At 37.8% G+C, this 22,529-nt stretch overlaps 1 protein-coding gene across 1 annotated transcript in view; it reads left to right on the forward strand.

Moving 5' to 3' along the window:
• Positions 1–8,911: 8,911 nt before the first annotated feature.
• The window catches only part of frmd3.S (FERM domain containing 3 S homeolog), a 102,554-nt gene continuing 88,936 nt past the window's right edge, over positions 8,912–22,529 (forward strand). Inside the window, exon 1 of the mRNA XM_018243867.2 lies at positions 8,912–9,396. Coding sequence (XP_018099356.1) covers positions 9,256–9,396 — 141 coding nt within the window. The 5' untranslated portion in view covers positions 8,912–9,255. The remainder of the gene's footprint in view (positions 9,397–22,529) is intronic.

Raw genomic sequence — 22,529 nt, forward strand, 5'->3', positions numbered from 1 at the left:
TCAGTCTTTTCAAATAGATACAAAAGAACATCCGTAATGAGGAACATTTTAATTTAAACAGACCTCTATTTAGTTAATCACTATGTTAGTGATACTCTGAAACAAATTGTTATGCTACTCCTTGACAAAATTCCTGTAAAACTGTTTAGTGTAGCTTATTTTGTATGACATTATGCCAAATTTAACCAAATCCATTCCGAGACACTTACCTTGTAGTGAAGGCCTCTGAAGTGTAACTGACTTGGTGATCTGTACACCGTAGCCTGACTTATCTGGCTCTTCGTTTTTGCCATATTTTCCGATATTCACATGCTATTTAAATTCATTTTAACAGCCTTGTACAAACAAATAATCTTAAGTTTTTATTTGTAGTTATTTCTCCTTGGCACAGAAAATAAAAAAAAAAAGAAAGAAACTGTATTGTTTTCCCATTTATTAAAAATAACAAGTCAAAAGGATAGTGTAGTGTTTGTGACAAGATTTATGGATTAATCCTGTTTGGGGCAGCAGCACTAGTAAAAGCAGCTCTTTAGTAAATTCATGTTGCTGCAGTAATAGAAAACAAACCATAGGCATAAATAAAATAATGGGAAAATATAATGAAATTACAGACAACTTGAAAGTAGGTTCTATATTTCAAGCCTTTTATGGTTTGTGTTCCTATTTCAATCCATTTATGGTTCGTTTGTTAAAGAAAAACTATACCCCCAGAATGAACACTTAAGCAACAGTTTATATGAAATCAAGTGGTATATTAAAGGGATGCTGTCATGGGAAAACATGTTTTTTTTTTCAAAACGCCTCAGTTAATAGTGCTACTCCAGCAGAATGCTGCACTGAAATCCAATTCTCAAAAGAGCAAACATTTTTTTATATTCAATTCTGAAATCTGACATGGGGCTAGATATATTCAGTTTCCCAGCTGCCCCCAGTCATGTGGCTTGTGCCTGCACTTTAGGATGGAACTACTTTCTGGCAGGCTGTTATCTCTCCTACTTAATGTAACTGAATGTATCTCAGTGGGACTTGGCTTTTACTATTGAGTGTTGTTCTTAGATCTACCAGGGAGCTGTTATCTTGTGTTAGGGAGCTGCTATCTCGTTACCTTCCCATTGTTCTTTTGTTTGGCTGTTGGGTGGGGGAAAGGGAGGGGGGTGATATGACTCCAACTTACAGTACAGCAGTAAAGAGTGACTGAAGTTTATCAGAGCACAAGTCACATGACTGGGGGAAGCTGGGAACTGACAATGTGTCTAGCCCCATGTCAGATTTCAAAATTGAATATAAAAAAAATCTGTTTGCTCTTTTGAAAAATGGATTTCAGTGCAGAATTCTGCTGGAGCAGCACTATTAACTGATGTGTTTTGAAAAAAACATGTTTTCCCATGACAGTATCCCTTTTAAGAATCTTACCAAACTGGAATATATATTTCAAAAATAATTATTGCCATTTTACATTTCTTGCCTGAAACCACCATTTTGTGATGTTCTGTGTGCTGCATCAGAGATCACCTGACCAGAAATACTACAACTTTAACAGGAAGATGTATTGGGGCAAAAGACAGAACACTGTTAATTGGCTCATGTGACCTAACGTGTATGGTTTGTGTGCACTGTGAATTTTAGGATCCATGGGGGCGCTCCTACATTGTATAATAAAAACAGCACATGTGACAGTACTGTCACTGTAAACACTAATACCACCATTTGTCCAGATGGAGCACCCTGTGTCTTGGTTTACATAGAAATCCCTCTCGGCCTGCTGATGCAACTCCAGGAGAACATGCAGAACCTGAGACTTGTTTGTGATATTGCCAATGAAGTCCATTTCATCCAATTCACAAGTGACTCATTTTAATTTGAACAGAAGAAAATAACAAATTAACTGTAACTATGCCAAACAACTACTTCCAACATAGTCAATGTAAAATTGATGAGAGTTCTATTCTAAGCATTTCTTTCAGTTTACATTCATTTTTTTGATTGCAAGATAAATATGTACTGGTAATGTGCATTTTGTTCAGCTGGTTAGTTTCTGACTGTGCTGCACTCGAGACTAGTCAGGGCTAATCTGATGTTCTTTTCTTTAGGAAAGATGTGAGAAAAGTGAGTGAGAATCTGAGGCTTTTTTTTTTTCTTCAGACGAGTTCCTTGACAGGATCAAGGTCGGAAACTGACCAGCAGATGATGCTGTTGTAACAAAATTCATATCAGTACATATTTCCCTTAATACCTTGCAATCTTTAAAAAATAAAAAAAGAAGGTTAATTGCAAAAATGCTTATCAATTTTCAGTTCCCTTATTTTAAAGGTTTAAATGGTAACGTACAAAGTTAGGTTGAAAAAAGACACGCGTCCATCAAGTTCAAGCTTTTAAGTGTAGTTCATCTACTGTCTTCATTAACTGCTGAGTTTGCCTCAGAGGGGAAAAAAATCCTTCCTGACTCCAGATGGCAATCGGACCAGTACCTGGATCAACTTGCAAATCAGGAGTTCATGCAGATTGTTGTGGTGTTTGTCAACCCTAGACAGTAGGCAAGCTGCACTCTGCCTTAAGGTGGCCATAGACGCAAAGATCCTATCGTACGATTTGAGAATCGTGTGTGGAGTGTGCCGGATCCCATTGCGCATCGTAATCGGATCGTTCGGCCATACGTTAATGGCATATCGGGGAAAGATCCGCTCCTGCATCCCTAGTATTTTCTAGTAGACATAAGCTATACAACCCTTGCCAGCACTTACTGTACATTACAAACGGGTGTATAGAATAAGTAAGGACAGCGCTGCCACTATTTGTGAGATGGGCAACAATACCTTAAGACAGCCCTGATATGATATATATATATATATATATATATATATATATATATATATATATATATATATATATATATATATATATATATATATATATATATATATATATATATATATATATATGCAATGGAAGGCTAGGGCACACACATAAGGAGTTACATACCTGGGTGCAATACAGAAATGCAATATTCACTCAAGAAAAATGCTGCTGCACACCAGGATTTTGTGAAAAAAGTTAATCCTTTATATGATCAAATAAAGGATTAACTTTTTTCACAAAATCCTGGTGTGCAGCAGCATTTTTCTTGTGTATATATATATATATATATACGTTCAGATTGGACCAGCACTCCATTTATATTTTTAAAATGTATTTACCGTATTGAATCTTCACACGTATTGGAAAATACGTGTGAAGATTCAATAAAAACATTTTAAAAATACAAATGGAGTGCTGATCCAATCTGAACATTGTATGCTAAACCGTTGACCAAGAACCCACCACTGAGCTACGATAGAGTGCGGGTACTTTTTTGAAACAGTATATATATATATATATAGCTTCAGGACTTCAACTTCAGCTCCTTTTGTGGCTTTGGGTGTGACTGAAAAAATAATTACTGTACAGTGTACTTTTGCATACCAAACAGTTACTCTCAGGAAAAATTACAGAGCGCTCATTATTATTGATTAAAACATAGCAGAAGCTAATCCACAAATGACTATGATGCCCTAGTATGTTTCAGAATGGCCAATTCTAAGCAACTTTTCAATTGGTCTTCAATGTTTTTTTTTTTATAGTTTTTTAATTATTTGCCTTTTTCTTCTGACTCTTTCCAGCTTTCTGATGGGGGTCACTGACCTCATGTAAAAACAAATGCTTTTTAAAGCTACAAATGTATTGTCATTTATTACTTATCTTTCTATTTAGGCCCACTCCTATTCATATTCCAGTCTCTTATTCAAATCAGTGCATGGTTGTTAGGGTCATTTAGACCCTAACAACCAGATTGCTTAAATACCAATCTGGAGAGATGTTGAATAAAAAAAACAAATATCACAAAAACTACAAATACAATACAATAAAAAAAATTGCAAATTGTCTTGAGAATATATCTATATCTCTATATCATACTAAAAGTTAAAGGGATACTGTCATGGGAAAACATGTTTTTTTCCAAATGGATCAGTTAATAGTGCTGCTCCAGGAAACTTATGCACTAAAATCATTTTTCAAAGTAGCAAATGCCTTTTTATATATTTAATTTTCAAATCTGACAAAGGGCTAGACATATTGTCAGTTTCCTAGGTGCCCCCAGTCATGTGACTTGTGATAAACTTCAGTCACTCTTTACAAGTTGAAGTGATATTACTTCCCCTCTCCTCCCCCCCCAGCAGCCCTTTAGCAGACCAATGGCGGGGTAACCATTTAACAACAGCTCCCTGGTAGATATAAGAACAGCACTCAATAGTAAAAATCCGTGTCCCACTGAGACTCCTTTAGTTAGAGCAGGAGAAACAACAGCCTGCCTGAAAGCAGTTCCATTCTGAAGTGCTGGCTCTTTCTCAAAGCAGTATGACCAGGCAAAATGACCTGAGATGGCTTCCTACACACCAATATTACAACTAAAAAAAAATACATTTGTTGTGTTAGGTATTAAATTTTACATGTTAGAGTGAATTATTAACATACATATGTGAACAGTGTGAATATTGTAATTTAGAACTAAAAACTACACCATAAAAATCATGACAGAATCCCTTTAACTCAAAGACGAACGACCCCTTTAACAGCAGTTTTTACCAACCAGTTTGAGTAAAATGTTTATAACCTAAAAAGTAGGACAATAACATACAAAATAAAGACTATTAACAAACTGTGCATAGTGTTTGATTTGAGACAGGGACATGGGTATAATCTACAAACCTGTGTCTTTATACTGTAGCTGGTGTGTTCCTTAAAATGTATTCAGTTCAGATGAACAGGTTGCAGCACTTTCACAGAATTTAAAGAAATAGTTTGCTTTAGTTCAACTGGGTTTTGTTTTTTCTTAATGGCATTACAATATTTGCCTTCTTCTTCTGCCTCTTGTCCTGTGGGACTATAATTTGTTATTCATAGTTTTTTGTTGCATAACTTTCTATTCAGGCCCTCTCCTATTCATCTTCCAGTCTCTCATTTATGGGAGCTCCCGGTACAGGCAGCCATGTTGGGGCACCCGGATGTGCATAATGAGGGAGTGCTGTGACTTGCTCATTATTCGTGTGACGTCAGAAGCGAATTTGCACATGGGCTCTAACTGAAATGGCCACTTACACCAGGAGCTCCCTTCCAGTGTGAGTGTCCTAGGTGCGGGGCAGTTCTTAAAAAAAGTACTGTTTCCCCCAACCGGAGTGCAGGCTCTATTAACCCACAACTTTGGTTTGGGATAACATTTTTACCCACCAGGTGCCCTTTAAAGGAGTGATTGATCTTTAAATTAACTTTTGATATATTATAAGATGGACAATTCTATGCAACATTTAATTTGGTCTTCATTATTTATTTGTTATATTTTTTAAATTATTTGCATTATTTGCCTTCTTCTTCTGACACTTTCCAACTTTCAAATAGGGACCAGTGACCCCATCCAAAAAGCAAATGCTGTATAAGTAAGTAATTTATTGTTATTGCTACTTTTTATTACTCATCTTTCTTTCCAGGTCCTTTCCTATTCATATTACTGTGAATAGTTGCTCTGGAATATGGACCCTAGCAACCAGAATACTAAAACTGCAAACTGGAGAGCTGCTAAATAGCTAAACCACAAATAATAAAAAAACGCAAAGGTAAAAAAAAGACAAAGATTTTAAGAAATCTCCAACCTTAACAGCTGGTTACCACTGAGAGATGGCTAGGTCACTGCAGACTTTACTTGTGACAACTAGGGTTGCCATCTGGCCTGGCCGGTAACAATGATGGTTGATCCCAATGTTATTAATAGGGAAAAAAGACAAAGATAGGAAGGCCGGTATTTTATTCCAGAAAAGGTGGCAACCCTAGTGACAACCCAAACCCTTAGGGGATGATAATGAGAAGGTATGCAGAGTTGAATGTGAGACAAAAAAATGTCCCTATTTTCCCATAGGTCAGCCCTTCCCTGACACCAAGAACAGGTTTATGTAATAAACAATACAGGCCTCTTACATAGCAGCGCTATAGTCCAGTAGATGTGCCAAGCAGTGTCAGCAGTTGTGTTTCCAGTTTCCCGTGATTTCTCTGACTGATAGGCATGTCCTAAGAATTTTCATTACAAATTTACTGTCCATATCTGGAATAGAATAGAGCATGGAAATGTGCAGTATTCTTTAAAGCAGAGCAGGGCTGGAATATTTACTAATCACACGCTATTTGAACTTGTCAGTTTCACCTTGTATGTCAAACCAGATAAGGCAATAAGAAGCTACTGGTTTGCAAAACCTATATTATATATGCTCACAGCTTGTGCTAAATATACATTTAGTGATCTCAAAAAATACATTTTTTGGTTAGATTAAAGGTGTGGTACACTTATAAGGTATTTTTTAGAATGTTATAGCTTGGCTCATTCTAAGCAACTTTTCCACTGGTCTTCATTATATATTTTTATACTTTTTTAAAATTATTTGCCTTTTTCTTCTGACTCTTTTCAACTTTCAAATTGGGGTCATTGACCCCATCTAAAACACAAATGCTCTGTAATGCTGCACATGTAGTGTTATTGCTACTTTTTATTACCCATCTTTCTATTCAGGCCCTCTCCCATTCATATTTCATTCATATTTCAGTATCTTATTCAGATCAATGCATGGTTGCTAGTTTAATTTGGACCCTAGCAACCAGATTGCTTAAATTGCAAACTGAATTGCTGCTGAATAAAAAGCTAAATAACTCACAAAGATATATTACTCTCTACATCATGCTAAAAAGTTAACTCGAAGATAAACAACCTCTATAAATGCACCCTGTAGGTAGGCAAATTAATTTGTTACTTCATGTTTTTATATGAACCAAATGATGTTTGTCCATAAGCAGTATAACAGTCTGGATTTAGTTTGCTAGAATTTGAAACAACTCTGATGAATCATAAGCTTAAATATTCCTGAACCAAACCTTAGATCTGATGTATCCCTGTTGGGTATTTCAACCCTTTAACTGCCAAGCACGTACGGCGTACGTGCTGGTGGTTCAGGGCTCAGACTGCCAAGCACGTACCCCGTACATTTTCAGCAGATGAGCCCTTCTCCCTGCATCGGCTTCTTTTGCCGCCTCTGCAAAGAGTCAGAAGGGATGACAGCCCCCTGGGCAACGAGGCTGGGGGGCTGTCAATTCGGATCTGCGACGTGATTGTCGGAGACCCGATTTCAATGTAGCAGATGCGCCATGCATTGCGCTTCTGCTACTTCCCTTATCTCCTCCACGTGGCACACCCACCCACTCACTTCCTGCTGCGCAACAACTCTGCAGACACACTGTTCAGGGTCCCTCCATCGATTCCAGTGATCCTCCTGCTACAAAAACGGTGAGTGCACATTTTTTTACACACTTACATGCACTTACATACACTTACAGTACATTTATACACTTATACACACACATTTTAGTAAAGATTGGAATTTATTTTAGCACACTTGCTCCCTTTTGTACACTTATTTACATGTATTTACATACTAAGACAACTTTTAGAAGTGCATAAACATGTATACACAAAAACTCACAAACAGGTTTTTTTTTTTTTAACTTATTCGTTGTACCATTTTCTTTTGGGGTTTTTTTTTTGCCTAAAAACTAGTTATTTTGGCAGCGTGACTATTGGATAATTGATTTTGGCCACTAATTAGGCTATTGGATCAGTTATTTTGTTATTTCGTTGATTTACACAATTTTTATGGTTATATTGCAATTTTATCCCTGCATTATTGTTTATTATTATGTATCTTTAGTATAGTTTTGCTGTTTGGTGCTTTTGTATAGAAAGATGTATTGTTTGATCCGGCAGAATATGTGCTTTCCAAAAATATATATTTTTCTGGGGGTCTTTTTACACTTTGGGGAATTCATTTGGCTGCTTCTGTCCTGTGTCACATCATGGATAAACACTAGTATCCCAGTGCCACTGGCAGCCATGCACGCCCAAGCCATCACACTGCCTCCACCATGTTTTATAGATGTTGTGGTATGCTTTAGATCATGAGCTGTTCCACACGCAAAGGCAGTTCGGGGAGAGGCGATTAGTCTCCAGGCTACTAAATCTCCCCGAATCTGCTCGTGTGGACTAACCCTTAAGGACACAGTTGCAGAACACCTACCCTGTCAATTTGCATTTATACAAGTAGCAGAAAGTTACTGCTTTTATTGACCTGTACAGATAATTAAATGAATGTACTTACAATGTTAATGGAGATAGCTCAGAACAACTGCAATATCACAACTACTACCCTTGGGAGAATTACAAGGAAGGAAGGAAATTTGACATAGTCTCATAATTTACTATCCGTGCATGTAAAAATAAACAGGATATATAATAAGGTTACCACAAATCACAAAACATTCAGCGACATGTTTAAAAAAATCCAGTGTTATCTAGTAACACTTTATTAGTGTTCAGTGTCAGTATAAACCAATAAAGCTCTCTACATACAACAGTGAGGCAACTCGTGTCCCCACGGTACAATCATTTTAGTGCCTCCCTGAACACTGAGAATAAGACACTTTTCATAAACAAATATTGAAACTTCTGATCAGACAACGCCTCACTGGGCCCCCACCATGGGACCTCTAGTGGCGCTGGGTGTGCTTCTTGAGCTGCACACTTAATCAAACTCACTACTTCAGTTTCGTTGCCATACATTTAAATACATGCCACAGAAATGTTGCGACTGGAAAAATGCTCTTCTATGATGTTTTAAAATAACAAAGACAAATTGATGATGATTCTGAAAAAATGAGATTCTGGAAAAAAAGCAGCTTCCCACCACAATGCTGTTAATATATATATTTTAGAACATATTTATAAGTGAGCCATTTTTTTAACACACCCTCCTCTCATTCAGCTGGGGAGGTGACAAACAGACACACAGACACACAATACACACACACAGCTGACTGCAAACCCAGCCTCGCTCTCAGAGCAGCAGGAGCAGAGGCAGAAGCAACACTCCCATAATCCCAAAGGATAAAAGGGAAGCAGGGCTTTGCCATAAACTCCCCTCTAGCCGCCCCTCCTTCCTACTTCTTCTTCTAACCAACATCAACATCAATTCAGCCCTTCACTGGCAATTGCTCTCCCAGACCCCCACCACCACCATTACTCCTCTGAGGGAGGGGAGGGAAGGAGGAGGTGGGAAGAGATGCATCTTGTTGGCTAAAGGCTAAGAGCCTTCGTCCCTTCTATTGAGAGCACCGGCTTGTGTGGGATGCATGTTTGGTTGCCAGTGCCCGAGGAAGAAGGGGACTATGACGATGATGCGCTTGCGGACTGCCAGCCTGCGATCTTTAAACCTGGACATGAGGTGCACCATCCGTTTGCTGGACGATACGGAGATCTCCTGCAATATTCAGGTATGGGCATCTTTTCAAGTCCTGGCTGGATTTCACTCACACTCTGGGAACAGACTCATCCATTCATTCTACGTTTACGGGTGTGTGGGGCAAGCTGGGCTGTCGCTCTGACACTGGGGAGTCTGTCCCATCTTGCCTTGTGGCATATTTAGCAAAAGAGTGAAAACATAGTTCACTGCAGTTTTTCTCTAGTTCTCTATTCACTAGTATGGGGTTGTAGGGGCATGTTTATCAAAGAGTTTACTGTATTGTCACCATTTGTGAATTGAGAGCTATTTCCCTGTGGTAATCTCTATTTTCCCATGTCCCATGAAAGGCTCCAGTATCTGGGTAGGACCATGTCCCCAGCCCCCAGAGTGGAGTGAGGGATTTCAGGAGCACAAGGTGCAAGAGTTATTGTCACAGGCAAAATGAGAGCAACATTGTGTTAGAGTTGCACAAAGCCGAATCCATTCATTATATTACTCTGCATTCTGTCTCAATTAATGACAAACCTTCTGACCTGAGAGAAAGAATGCAGCTTTATTGACATTCCTCCCCGCACGTGGATGTTCATCCAACTGCCGCCCTCTGGAGATGCAGGGACTTGTCTGTGGTGTGAAGAAAACTCATTCCCAACCATCTGATTCTGTACTGCCATGCCAATAATTCTTACTTATCGACCTGTAGTAGTATAGTTGCAGTAGACTGGTATTGGTGATAGCACAGCTCCATGTTTACTTAATGCCGAGATATCAGAGATATCTAACAATTGTTGGAATTAACTTTTTTTAGGAACAGTCACTGTACCACTAGTGAAAAGCAACAGATATCCCAGGGCTGTTCCGCTGTTTTGTTTAATACAAAGCATCCGATTTCTGGAATGTTTTTGTATGAACAGATCACATTGAACATTGTGACATGTGCCCTTTATGTTCATTTATGCCCAAAGGTTGTAAAGGTTCAGGAGTGCAAGATATGTACAAAGAAAACAATATTCAGATGTTTCACTATGTGACAGTGACATTATATTATATTGGGAATTCCAGGTCTCTGTACATGAAGTAATGCACAAAGCTTGATGTAAGCAGGGTACCGTTCCTGAGTTTTCTAGAAGGTGAAAAAATACACAGACCAATATTGGACCAACAAAAAGAGAAAAAGCAGCAACAATAATAAACATACAGTTCATTCATTTTGCTAGGTTCTGTTATTTCTGCCTGAATTTTCCCACCATCAAGCCATTTGTGGGACCTACAGTTGATTATTTAACGTAGGAAATGTGGTTGGCCTGTGAGCTTGTTCAGTGTGTGTATGGTGTCATCAGCCCTAATAGAAAGAAGCACATCCACTTAGTTGAATGCGGTGTTGGGAGTTACCCAATTCTTGGCAGTTTAAACGCAAGAAAATTATTTTGAGGGATGACTTCAACTATAGGTGACTAAGTCATCACTTTGTTTGAGTCATTGGCCAACGTGATGTAGCGTAGGACTGCATTCTATAGTTAGAGTTATTTAAGTTAATACAGTGTAGGGCATATGAGTTATATCAGTACAGTGTGGCCTTTCAGCTAGCCTGAACATCAGCTACTGCAAGTTTAATGGTTTGTCTGGAAAGCCCAATCATTTGAAATAATGCTAGACGTAGAATATTTAATATAAGTGACTCAGTCAAGCTGAGTCATTAAAGGCATCTAAAGCTTGAAGTCTAATACTGACATCAGCGTCAGACTGGGGGGCCCAGGGCCCACTGGACCTACAGCCTCAGGGCCCCCCCAAACCATTCCCCAGGCCCCCTCAGTTGCAATGTCCTCTCTATGGGGTATATTTATTAAGAGTGAAGCTAGAGATAAACACAGTCCGCTAGCATGAAATACCGCCTCTCTTCATTCATTTCTATGGGATTTTTGAAGGCGTATCTATCAAAGGGTGAACTTTCAGTTTCACTCTTTGATAAATACTCCTTTAAAAATCCCATAGAAATGAATGGAGAGCGGCGGTATTTCACTCTAGCGTACTGTGGTGATTTCTAACTTCACTCTTTGATGCCACTATGCTTCCTACCGCTCAGACTGCCCCCCTGAACCTAATTCCACAGTTGTTATTGCAGCAACATTTCAGCTAAACCATCCACCTTGCCTCTTCTTAGATGCTAATATGATAATATCTCTGCATGTATTGCCGGTTGTACGATTTTTAGTGGGAGACTGTCACAAGCTTTTGTCGGACATAACTTTCGTAAGATTGTTGTCAGGGGCAGAACATCGGCTGATCTGTTCTTTTACTACTTTATTTGATCTGAATGGTTATTGGCAGGTCGGGAGATGGGAAGACCTATCGTTCGAGGATTCGAACGATCGGATCTTTGCATCTAAGGTCAGCTTAAACAGTTTTGGCCTGGGTTCAGGCACAGGGAGTGGATTATGGCACCAAAATGTGTGAGTATACATTTCAAATATGCAATTTGTCAGAAACGAACCCCTACGGGTGTCAAGTAAAGAAGCCTGCTTGCAGACAACTGTGTGAACAGGATTTAATTGTCAAAGCTGTTCATTAGGCAGGGCTGGTTCAGGACAGTTTATACTTCCAGGGCTCAGGTGTCAGGACATCTGTTGTCTTGTGAAAACACCAAGTTTTATCTAATCATGAGCACTGTTTCGTGGCACTCTTAACATTAACATAATTGCATTTTCAGCAATGTAAATGTCACTTGAAAACTTTTGGCATAGTTACCATTTTTATCTATAGTAATCTGTCACTTGTAGGCCAGATCTGGAAGCACAGGGCAGGCTGTTCTTTGTTAGTGTGCTTTGGGCAAGCTGTTCACTCAATGTGTTTTGCCCACCAGCTCTGTTCTTTATTTGTATAGTACGATTAGACATTTCATGAAAAACAAGAACTATACTCACAAACCAGAAGGCTTCCCTCACTCTTCTGTGCTTTATGAAAACCCATACACACCCTGTATAAAGCATTGCGTAAATCTAATACATCGTTATGTTTAGCAGATGTCACAGTAGCTTTTTTAGATGTAAAAAAAACAGTGAAAGCAATGCCAATGATTGCTGAATTATGTCGAATTTGGAGCATTGCTATTTTCTGTTAGTGATTGGAAAAAAATCACAGATTTTTATAATTTAATAAATGATTTTTATTTGTAATCTTATGTAGGATCAGTATATCACATTGCACAACAAGCTTAACAAATGTATGTTTCTATACATATGGCACTCACTGCAGATCAGTGGTAAAGTAAATTGAGTGTCGTTTGTCCTTGAGCAACCCGGGCTTTATTTCACTGCTATGTATGCAATTAAAAAGCCTTAATTGCCAAACAAAATTTCCTGAGAAGCACCAAAGCTGGAATCATTTAATTTCTTACTTGATACCTATCCCAAACCTGCTAAATCCTAAAGCACGCTTATCATTCCTCATCATCTTACTTAAACTGCTCCCTACTTGTCTCTGGCATGGATATATAAGTCCTCCTCTGTTTTATCTCCTCTGTTAGCCTGTGGTGTGCATAAAGGATCATTCCCAAACACTGGTTTCTCTTGGCTAAAAAGAAATCTGTCATGCTTTAAAGGGCACATATGCGCTACAGGGGCAGGGACTGATGCCAATGATGAGCAATCTCTGTTAAAATAATATGTTTACACATATTATTATGCACAGGGTTGGCCTACAAATATAGAATAAAAATAATGAGTTTAAATGTGGTTACAGTTTTCACTGTTTTTAGAACAGATGTGCATGATTATTCTGCTCAGAAAGCTTTATTGATATGCGTATTTGTGTTGAATTATCCGTGTGTAAACTGCCAATCTGCTTCAGTTGAGATACAATTAAATATTTTCTCTAGAGTCTAAAGCACCTCGCCAAATGAGCGGATCTTTCCCTGATATCCCCACCAATGGCAGGCGATATAGGGTCAATGGGCCAAATGATCGATTTATACAAAGGAAATCGGCGGCAATGGATCATAGGACCGCATCAACTATCCGATGCCGGTGTATGGCCACCTTAAGGGGGAGTCTAAGGGAGTTGTTTAATAAAACTCGTTTTTTTTTTTTATCTGAAAATTTGTGTTTTGTTCACTAAAAAAAAATGAATTTTTTGAGAAAAAAAACAATTAGAAATTTTCAAGATTTATTATGCCCCAAAGATGCTAAAAGTCTGATTCCAAAAATACTCCATCTAAAACCTTTCAAATTCATGTAAAAGTCAATGGCACATGTCCCTTTAACCATTTTAAGATGTTTGTAACCTTCACGAATTTTGTGAGTTTTGGAGTGTTTGAAGCTGGTTTTTGCTGCTAAATGTAATAAATTCAGGTATTCAAGATTTTAAAGCCTATAAACTTGAGGTATTTAAGTATATCAACTAGAAAAGTTTAGAATATAGGTGGCGTTTGTTTCTTGTAAAATATGAGAAAAAAAAGTTTTAGTAAATAACCCCCTAATGGCTGACAAAATTAGTAGAAAAATTGCACATTACTATGAGAAAACTATGGATGAAACTTGTATTGTTTTACCTTCACAGTAGAATAGAATTGAAAATAAAAATCATGTTTTTCACATCTAAAACTACTTTGCATAATGTCCCTTTAAAATAAGTTGGATATAGAAAAAGATCACAGTTCAAGGAGAATTGTACTGCTCAGAGAGTTTCGAAAAATGATTTTTTGTAATAGTTTTGATATGGTTATTTACATTTTCATATTCACAGCAAATAAATAAATATAGAATGTTAACATGTTTCAAATAGTCATGGTGCATATACTGTATACTTCATAACATCAACTGCAAACAGTAATAATTCAGGCACTTTGGAGTAACAGTTTCAATCTAACATTAAATTACAAGCTTAACCCCCATATGTAATAAAATGTACTAAATTTGCCTAGGAGCAATAAGCCATAGCAACCAATAAGATGTTTGCTTTTAAACAGGTGACCAGTAAATGCTTCCTGCTGATTGGTTGCTATGGGTTACTAGCTCCTGGGCAAACTTAGTGCCTATTATTACAAAACCCCCTTAATCTTCTAAAATGTAGGACGCCCATACTGTGGACATTAAGGAGCATAGTTCTGTATAGTAACAGACCTGAATTCCTCCCAAGGTTCCCAAATCTAAAAATTATTTATTTTTTTTTTACAGTGGGCATCATGCCTGGAATACAAGGAAAATACAAAGGAAAGCCTTATTTTTACAAAGGGCTGTCAGGTCCAAAGTCATATTTATGCTTCATTAGTTTGTAGGTCTAATGTTTTAATGTAGGTCTAATGAGTTCAAACTAATATAAAAAAAACAACAGAACAATGGAAACTTATACAATACTGCAACTGTAAGCTTAATCAGTCACATTATTTTCACATAAACTAGGTAGCGAACACAAGGAAAGGGAGTACAGCATTTAAAACAAGATTTTCATTCATTTAAAGGCAAAATAAATTTCAATTTTGGTACAGTGACCATTTAAGTGCTGGAGAGTTAAGCACTATATGGCCTGGTTAAGCATCTCCCCAAGTGTTGCCTCACCTCCTAGCTCATATACATGTGCTTTTTTCAACTCTGAGAGCAGTGAATGGATGTACCTTCAGGGGGCTCCCATTTCTCTTAAACATGAATCTTGTTGTTACTTTGCGTGCCTCCTATTTATATACATAATGACTACCGGGCCCAAAGTTTACTTGGTTCTATAAACATGCAGTGGCTACACAATGCAGTTCTTGTTAGCTCAGCACAACTGCAATTATCGATCACAAAGTTAAAATTGCAGGATAACTGTCTCTTTAAAGAGGGCTTTGTCATTCTTATGGAGACAGCACCAGCAGTAGATAATGACAGTCTAAATGATTGCCTTGCTACAATGTAAGGCTTTTTTTTTTTCTTTTACAATGTTTAACATGATCTATGGTTGACTTGACTTGACTCACCAGCCATTGTTTATAAGAACAAATACTTTTATAAGTTAAATTAAAGGAAATAGCTATAATTTCATGCGGCTGTCACCGCTCCTTAAAGTCATTCAATCTTGCCTTTCGAAGCATAGAAAATGGAAGATCCGGACAAAGTACATTCATTAATGATAGAAATGATTACAAATCATTTTCCAACCTTGTGATTTCAAGGGCAGAATCTCAAAATCAGCATCAGCCTATAACTGAATTGTGGTACATGCCAATTGTGCACGTGGGAATGGTTATTTTGCAAGTATGCTACATCATGTGAACATCAGAGGGTTGCTGGCTGGAGGGGTGATGACTTGGGATTTTTCCTATTATACAGTACATTACAGGAATATATAAAACACAGCAGGGACTTTCAACACCATCTAACACCCAGTATGTATATGTTCCAAATAGATCACCAGGAGTCTTCTAACAATGGAGGGTGTTTCTCACTATACATATAGGCATACATGTCTATCTATCGGTATACTAACATAGATATTGTGTATATATATATATATATATATATATATATATATATATATATATATATATATATATACATCTAGACAATTTATCTGTTTTGCTGTTCTTCAAAAATGCATCTTTACAACAGGGGTTTACAGAAGCATGTCCAATAATTTTAGTTTATTAGGAAATATTTTTGAGGTTAACCACACTTTTTTGAACAGATGAGAGAGTGTGTAGACTTTCTCTAATAACAATGTAGTTCCTTTACTCTCATGTATACAGGGCCCATTCAGTGATGTCATGAGCTTTGATGAGGTCTTAGGTCAAGTACTGTTTAATATTTCAGTCTTCTGCTGCTGCACTTCACATGAGTAGAGATTAAAGAGCCAACGTTTCCATGGTTTCTTCTGTTTATACTGTATATAAGATGTTGCAAATCAAAGAAGGATTAAAAGAATCATATGCGCGTCATTTATGAATTCTGAATGCTAGAAAATAGTTCTCATGGTTATTTTTGTTGGCTATACAATGTTACATTGCTGCAAGGAGTATCATTCAAAACCAATCACTTGGTTGAGTTAAGCAAACCGTTTACAATTTGTCACGCCAGTTTGGTCAACAGAGTTCCTAATGAGGAACAGTCCAACAAAATGATACACTTCAAATCTGTTGCATTCAAAAATAATGTGCGTAATTAAATGCCATTAGTAATGATGCTAAAACGTGAATTTGCATCATAAATGATTCATTGAATTAAAGGGATTCATTCCCAATAACATATATGCTCTTATATACAGCAAACCATTAAATACATAAATATATAGAAAACAATATCTTGTATGTGGCAAGAAACTATTGAACACTGCCTAAGTCTGTGCTGAATAACAAGTGAAAGATCACAATAGGTTGCTTTAAAGGTCAAGTAACATAATGAAAGTGAATTTTTGTTTTTTTCAAGATTGTTTTTATTGATAGGGCACCCGCAAATATACTTTCTTGGCAGCACGTCCTATTTTATATGACAGATGTTTTTCTTTTATAGTACCATAGAGAGCCACAAATGGCTTTTGACCCCTATGTATCTTCCTATGTAAGAAATGAACCCACTGTATGCCACACAGCATTTATCTACTATGTAAACATGTGTCCTGTTGCCCTATACAGCTTGAATGACTGTCACTGCACTGCACCCTATTTTTATAAAATATAGTAGTATAGTAGTAGCTGTACAGGGTAACAGCACATTATATTTACATGACTATAAATCCCTTTCAATTTCTATGTTACTGGATCTTTAAGATACTTGGAAAATGTCATATTTAAGGCACTTAAAATGTCAAATACACTGGAGAGTACCAATTTGTTAGGCACATGTTCAGTATTGTAAATCTTATAACTCTTCCAAAATCAAAACATGGCTGCAGAGAGATGACATGGAATGTACCCTGGGCCTGTGTGTTTTTATAGAAAAGGAGCACTAGTCAGGGACCCCCTGCTCTCCCGGTAGTTCCGCCCCTGCTTTAAAGTGGTATTTTTGCCCCCAGATGCTTGCTTTATTACACTCCATTCCCCACATGTAATAAAAGGCACTAAGTATGCCCAGGAGCAGTAACCAGTAGCAACCAATAAGATGTTTGCTTTTAAACATGTGACCAGGAAATTCTACCTGCTGATTGGTTGCTATAGGTTACTGCCCCTGGGCAAACTTAGTGCCTTTAATTACATAACTCCTCATGTCTTTAACAATACCAATGTGTATTAACTTCCATCATGTCATCCTACCTTCCAAATAAAAATCCCAAGGGGCACTTTGTCACCTGCTGTAATCAGAAAATTCGAACATAAAAAAACTGTTGCAGGAATACAGCCCTGAGAGTTACTGTATTATTTTAGGACTTGTCAAGTTTAAGCTCAAAAGTGGCACAGAATAACAAATATTCAACAAATAATGATCTTAAAAGACAAAAATGTTAGTTCGCATATTTCAAATATTGGGCAAGCATAGCCAATATTTTTCAATTTTATTCTTTATATGGTTAATTTCAGCTTTTTAGAAGTAAAGTCGATAAATTACAAGTACAGGAATGGGACCTGCTATCTGGAAAACTATTATCCAGAAAGCTCAGAATAAAGGAAAGGTCATCACTCATCTAGTCCATACTGTATCTACTGTATCTCTCCTTACAGCCTACTGCCATTTGAAAGCTGATAGATGCAGCAGATAAAGTAGAAATAAAACAATGAAATGTGTAATTAAAGAATAAGAATAGTACATTTTACACCATCCTAAAAGTCAATTTAAAGGTAAAAACCCCATAAATTATAGCAAAAGTATACCAGTGTGGCCCTATCCTTTGGAGTGGCAGGGTAGCAGGCTTAATCATAAAGAAAAATATTATAGGGATAGAGCTGCTTTGTGCATATACAGAATGAGTAGGATAGATCTGCCGTTACTTTTTGGCACATTTTAACTTTTATTGTACAGAATGGACCTCATTGCTAATTACTGTCTCTGCTTTAGATTAGAGTAAAGAAGTGATTATTTATATTCTTAGAGAACAGTACCCCTATTTATGTGATATTCTACTTGTGGTATTCTTGCTGTTGCTATTCAATATCTTTTTACTTCTCGTGTAGTTTTGCTGTATCTGTGACCTTAGGGCAGTGAACAAAAGTTCACAGTACTTTCCCAGCTTTCCATAAGTAGAAAATGACAAAACGGAAATGGATTCTTTAAATATTGCATCTAGCAGTATAAATATTTACTTTTAAATGAAGACCCATTTCCAGTATGACAGGAAGACGATTACTATATTAAGTTATTTTTATGCTGTAATGCATCTGACATGGCTCATAATATCCAGATGGAAAATGCATCAATATCGTCATATCTATTAAATTCTTCAGATTAGAGGATTTGAGTTGTTTTTGACAGGCATTAGATTCCATTAGAAAAAGCCTCAAATAATTGCATTTTTGCAGAAGCTGTTAAAACCATTGCAGCTGAGCTAAAATACAGATGTACAGTTGCTATTGTTTTTCTTCAGGCTGGGCCATACACAATAACATAGTTCTATTATTATTATTGTTATTATTATTTATTATGTGTTACGTAGAGATCACAGTACCGGATTCAGCAATAATAAGGGTTGCCCCATTGCAGTAATTCGGTGGTCCAGCTAGGACAATGCTATTGCAAATAAGTTTGCAAATTCCCCATCTTTCCTAAAGTTTTCACTCCGAGGCATGCACTTCTGACCTGCTCTTTATAACTAGCACCTCTCCATCTGACCCCTTATCTGCCCACTTACTGCCTTTGATTTGTCTATTCTCCTCCCCTGTGCTGTCATTTCACCGGCCCTGTGCTGTTCCTGCTGGCCTCCTTTCAAGGCTGGCTGGTAAATTTGGGGAGAAAACGTGGCAAGCCTAGCATGAGCAGGATATGAATTTTGCTCAATGTTCAGCTGAACCCTTGAAGTCTTGTGACTTTAAATTTATGGACAACTAAATGTGACTTTTTTTTTTTTCAACACTTTTTTTTATTTTAAACAAATGAGGGTTCGGATTCAGTTTGGTATTCAGGCAGGTATTTAGTATATAAAATAATGGATTCTTTACATTACTAGGAAATTGGGGTAAATTTACTAAGCAGTGAAATTTGCCAGTGACAGCTTCGCAGCCGTCGCAACACTTCGTCAGACGAAAATTCACTCAGACAATGCTAATTTACTAAAATGCAAAGTTGCATCCAGGTACGCTGACGAATTTTCGCTAGCGTTACTTACAATCAAAGTGAAGATCCGCTAGCGTTCAATTATGCCTAGAGCAACTTCGGTAGAGGTCTTCACTCAGGCTAATTTGCACACAGCAGGAAATTATAAAGTTGAATGGACGTATATGATGCAGCAAATACATTACATTACACATGTCCAGGAAACCTTAATAAAGGAAATAGAGTTGTTATAATGCCCTACACATGAGCCCACTGTATAGTTTATGGTCCATATGTCAGAAAATGTATGGGGGAACTTGGTTACCCAAAGAAAATTTTAAGGACTTTTGCAGGCTATCACTCTGAAAAAAGGAAAAGACACCAGCGTTTTTCTGGGACTTAGAAACTTTTTCCACTAAAAGTTTGATGTAAGTAACAGAAGAATGAGGAAGATCTATGCACTCCAGTGCACTTTGCCTAGTCTGAGCTGGAGAAAGCAAGCCTGGCAAAAGAGGTAATGTTCAGTAAAATCCGCATCTTAGTGAATTTGAGGAGTAACGTCCATTCGCTAGAGCGAAAATTTTGCCTGCCGATAGAGTGCGAATGACTGCTAGCGTTTGTCTCTTTCGCTTGCGAAGTTACGCCTGCACCCTTTAGTAATTCGGCAAAGTGCCTGAAAATCGGTAACGCTGTTGAATCGTCGCCAGCGTTAGTCACTTTGCCCTTTAGTAAATCTGCCCCATTGTATCTAAATAAAGTAGTGTAATGTCTGGGTAAACTGATACTTTCAAATGAGCCATTCTTTCAAAAAAAAAAAAAAAAAAAAAAAAAAAAAAAAGCGGGTAGCACTCCAAGTCCAGGTATCTGTAGTGCTGTGGCTGATATGCTATTATAGCTGGCAGCTAAAGGGCTGCTGAGAGTAGAGAGGCGGGCCAGCTCGATATGGTAGCCATAAGCAAGTGCATGTCCTCATTTATATTGTTTTCTTACTATCTCCAGTACTGACCATTGCTTTCTTTTAGCACAGCACAGGAAATATGGTACTGAAGGGATCTTATGTTAATGGAAAACAACACAAATGGCTGTAGTGATAAGAGTCAGTCTCTGGGAAGCATTCTTCACATTAGATTGAATGCAATTAAACCCATTACCTTCAGCAGTACCAGTCTGCACTGTTTCCTGCTCCATCTCATGTGACAAGCATCCCATTTATGCCTTTAAATAATTAAATACTTGCAGAGTAGATTTTCTTTTGTCAACAAGAGGCAGCAATGACTTCTTGTAACAATTTCCTAGCAGTTGTCTTTTTACCCCTCCCTGTCCATTCCTTACCGTACCATTTACTGATATTATTACTTAAATACAGGCTTATAGAACAGGCAAATAACCTATGTAAATAGCAGCAACAAATTATATGAGGAAGGCAGTATTACATGGGAGGCGGTTGTTGTGTGCTGGGGTGTCTCTAGGTGTTGAGTGGTATGATCAAGCTACAGTTCTGTTGCTGCTGCAGGGGGTTGTTGTAGGCTGGCCAATAACAAATGAAGCTCCAAGTAGCACCTAACTTTGACAGAGTGTGTTGCTTACATATGGTAGGGAAGGCACAAGCATTGCTGGGAAGTTGATGGCAGCAAGAATGTCTCAGTCAGCCAAAATGCACTGTTGTGCCTGTCCACAACAATGATCACAGCTTACTAGGCTTTTGCTACACAAAAGACACCTATTTGATTCTTGACTTCCTTACATTTGCAGCTGATCCTATTCGCTAAACATACACTGCAAATTAGTTGGCAGAAAGATATTACTGGAGGCTAAACACATTCATCTTGAAGACAGATGTGTGTGTGTTGAAATTCTGACATTTGTTTGACTGCCAAGGTGCACAGAATTTAAGAAATGCTATTTTGGGGTTGGACAGAGGAAACAAACAAAAGACCCACTAAAAAAAACCCTAAATCAAATGCTTGATATGCATTATGATTCAGTTTACTGTGATCAAATATAGTCTTCCTAAGAACGATGTGCATGAGTGTATGCATAGCATCATTTACACGACATGACTTTTATAATGTGATACATTGTGAAATTTTCAGATTTTTACTGTTCTAAACCAAGCCTGAAATGCACACTCCCCAAAATAGCAAATTCTGTGTACTGTTTAATACGTGTTGTATAAGTTCTCATTTTACCCTGTGGCAAGGAAATTAGCTTCATCGAGGCTGGAACTGAGGAAATGATTACTTAAGCTCTGTGAAGCTCTGTCTAATGTTGGAGCTATTTAGGTAGATTGTGGCAATTATTTTGTTTAGTTGTTAGCTTCACAAAACAAACAAATGAAGCAGAGTAGTCTAGAAATGCTATGTTATTGAACCAATTATTTAAAAGAGACTGGGGGTGCCATTTGTTTTGAAATTGGCCTCTTGTCCCTGGCTGGTGCCCCTCTGGGCCATCAGCATGGGTTACTTTGGTAGGGTGCATGTCGTTGCCATGATGCTTGCCCTATAGAATTCCCTACATCAAATAAAGCTGATTGAATATTCAGTGCAGTAATTAATAAAGAATTTCTTAATTGCTTATGGGACCCCTCCGAGCGCAATGTCGGCGATACTAGGAACAGTCAGCAAGATGGCGGCAGTGCACTCTACACCAAAGTACCCTGGGGCAGTGTCTCTTTAAAGAAGAGGATCACTAGCCAGAGGTTAAGTGCTGGTGGACAAAAGGTCAACTTGAGCCCAACTAACCCACCTGGACCTCAGCTGTATCCGATCTCACACCTCAACTATCCATCTGAAGAGAGTGAGTGGGTGCAAGTGTATAAAAGAATACAATCAGAGGGACAGAGGGGGAAATGTTGAGGTTGCAGACGGAGAAGTTTTGCGGCCAATGTAAGCCCACTATGTACACTTGATCCACCAGCAAAGTGTTGCGCTAGCCTGAACCCACCTGACCTACAGTATTGACTGGCACTGATACATATGATAGAGAGGGACCTGCCATACAATCTAAAAGATCTTATTTA

The sequence above is a fragment of the Xenopus laevis genome, chromosome 1S (assembly GCF_017654675.1).
Source record: "Xenopus laevis strain J_2021 chromosome 1S, Xenopus_laevis_v10.1, whole genome shotgun sequence".
NCBI classification, from domain to species: Eukaryota; Metazoa; Chordata; class Amphibia; order Anura; family Pipidae; genus Xenopus; species Xenopus laevis.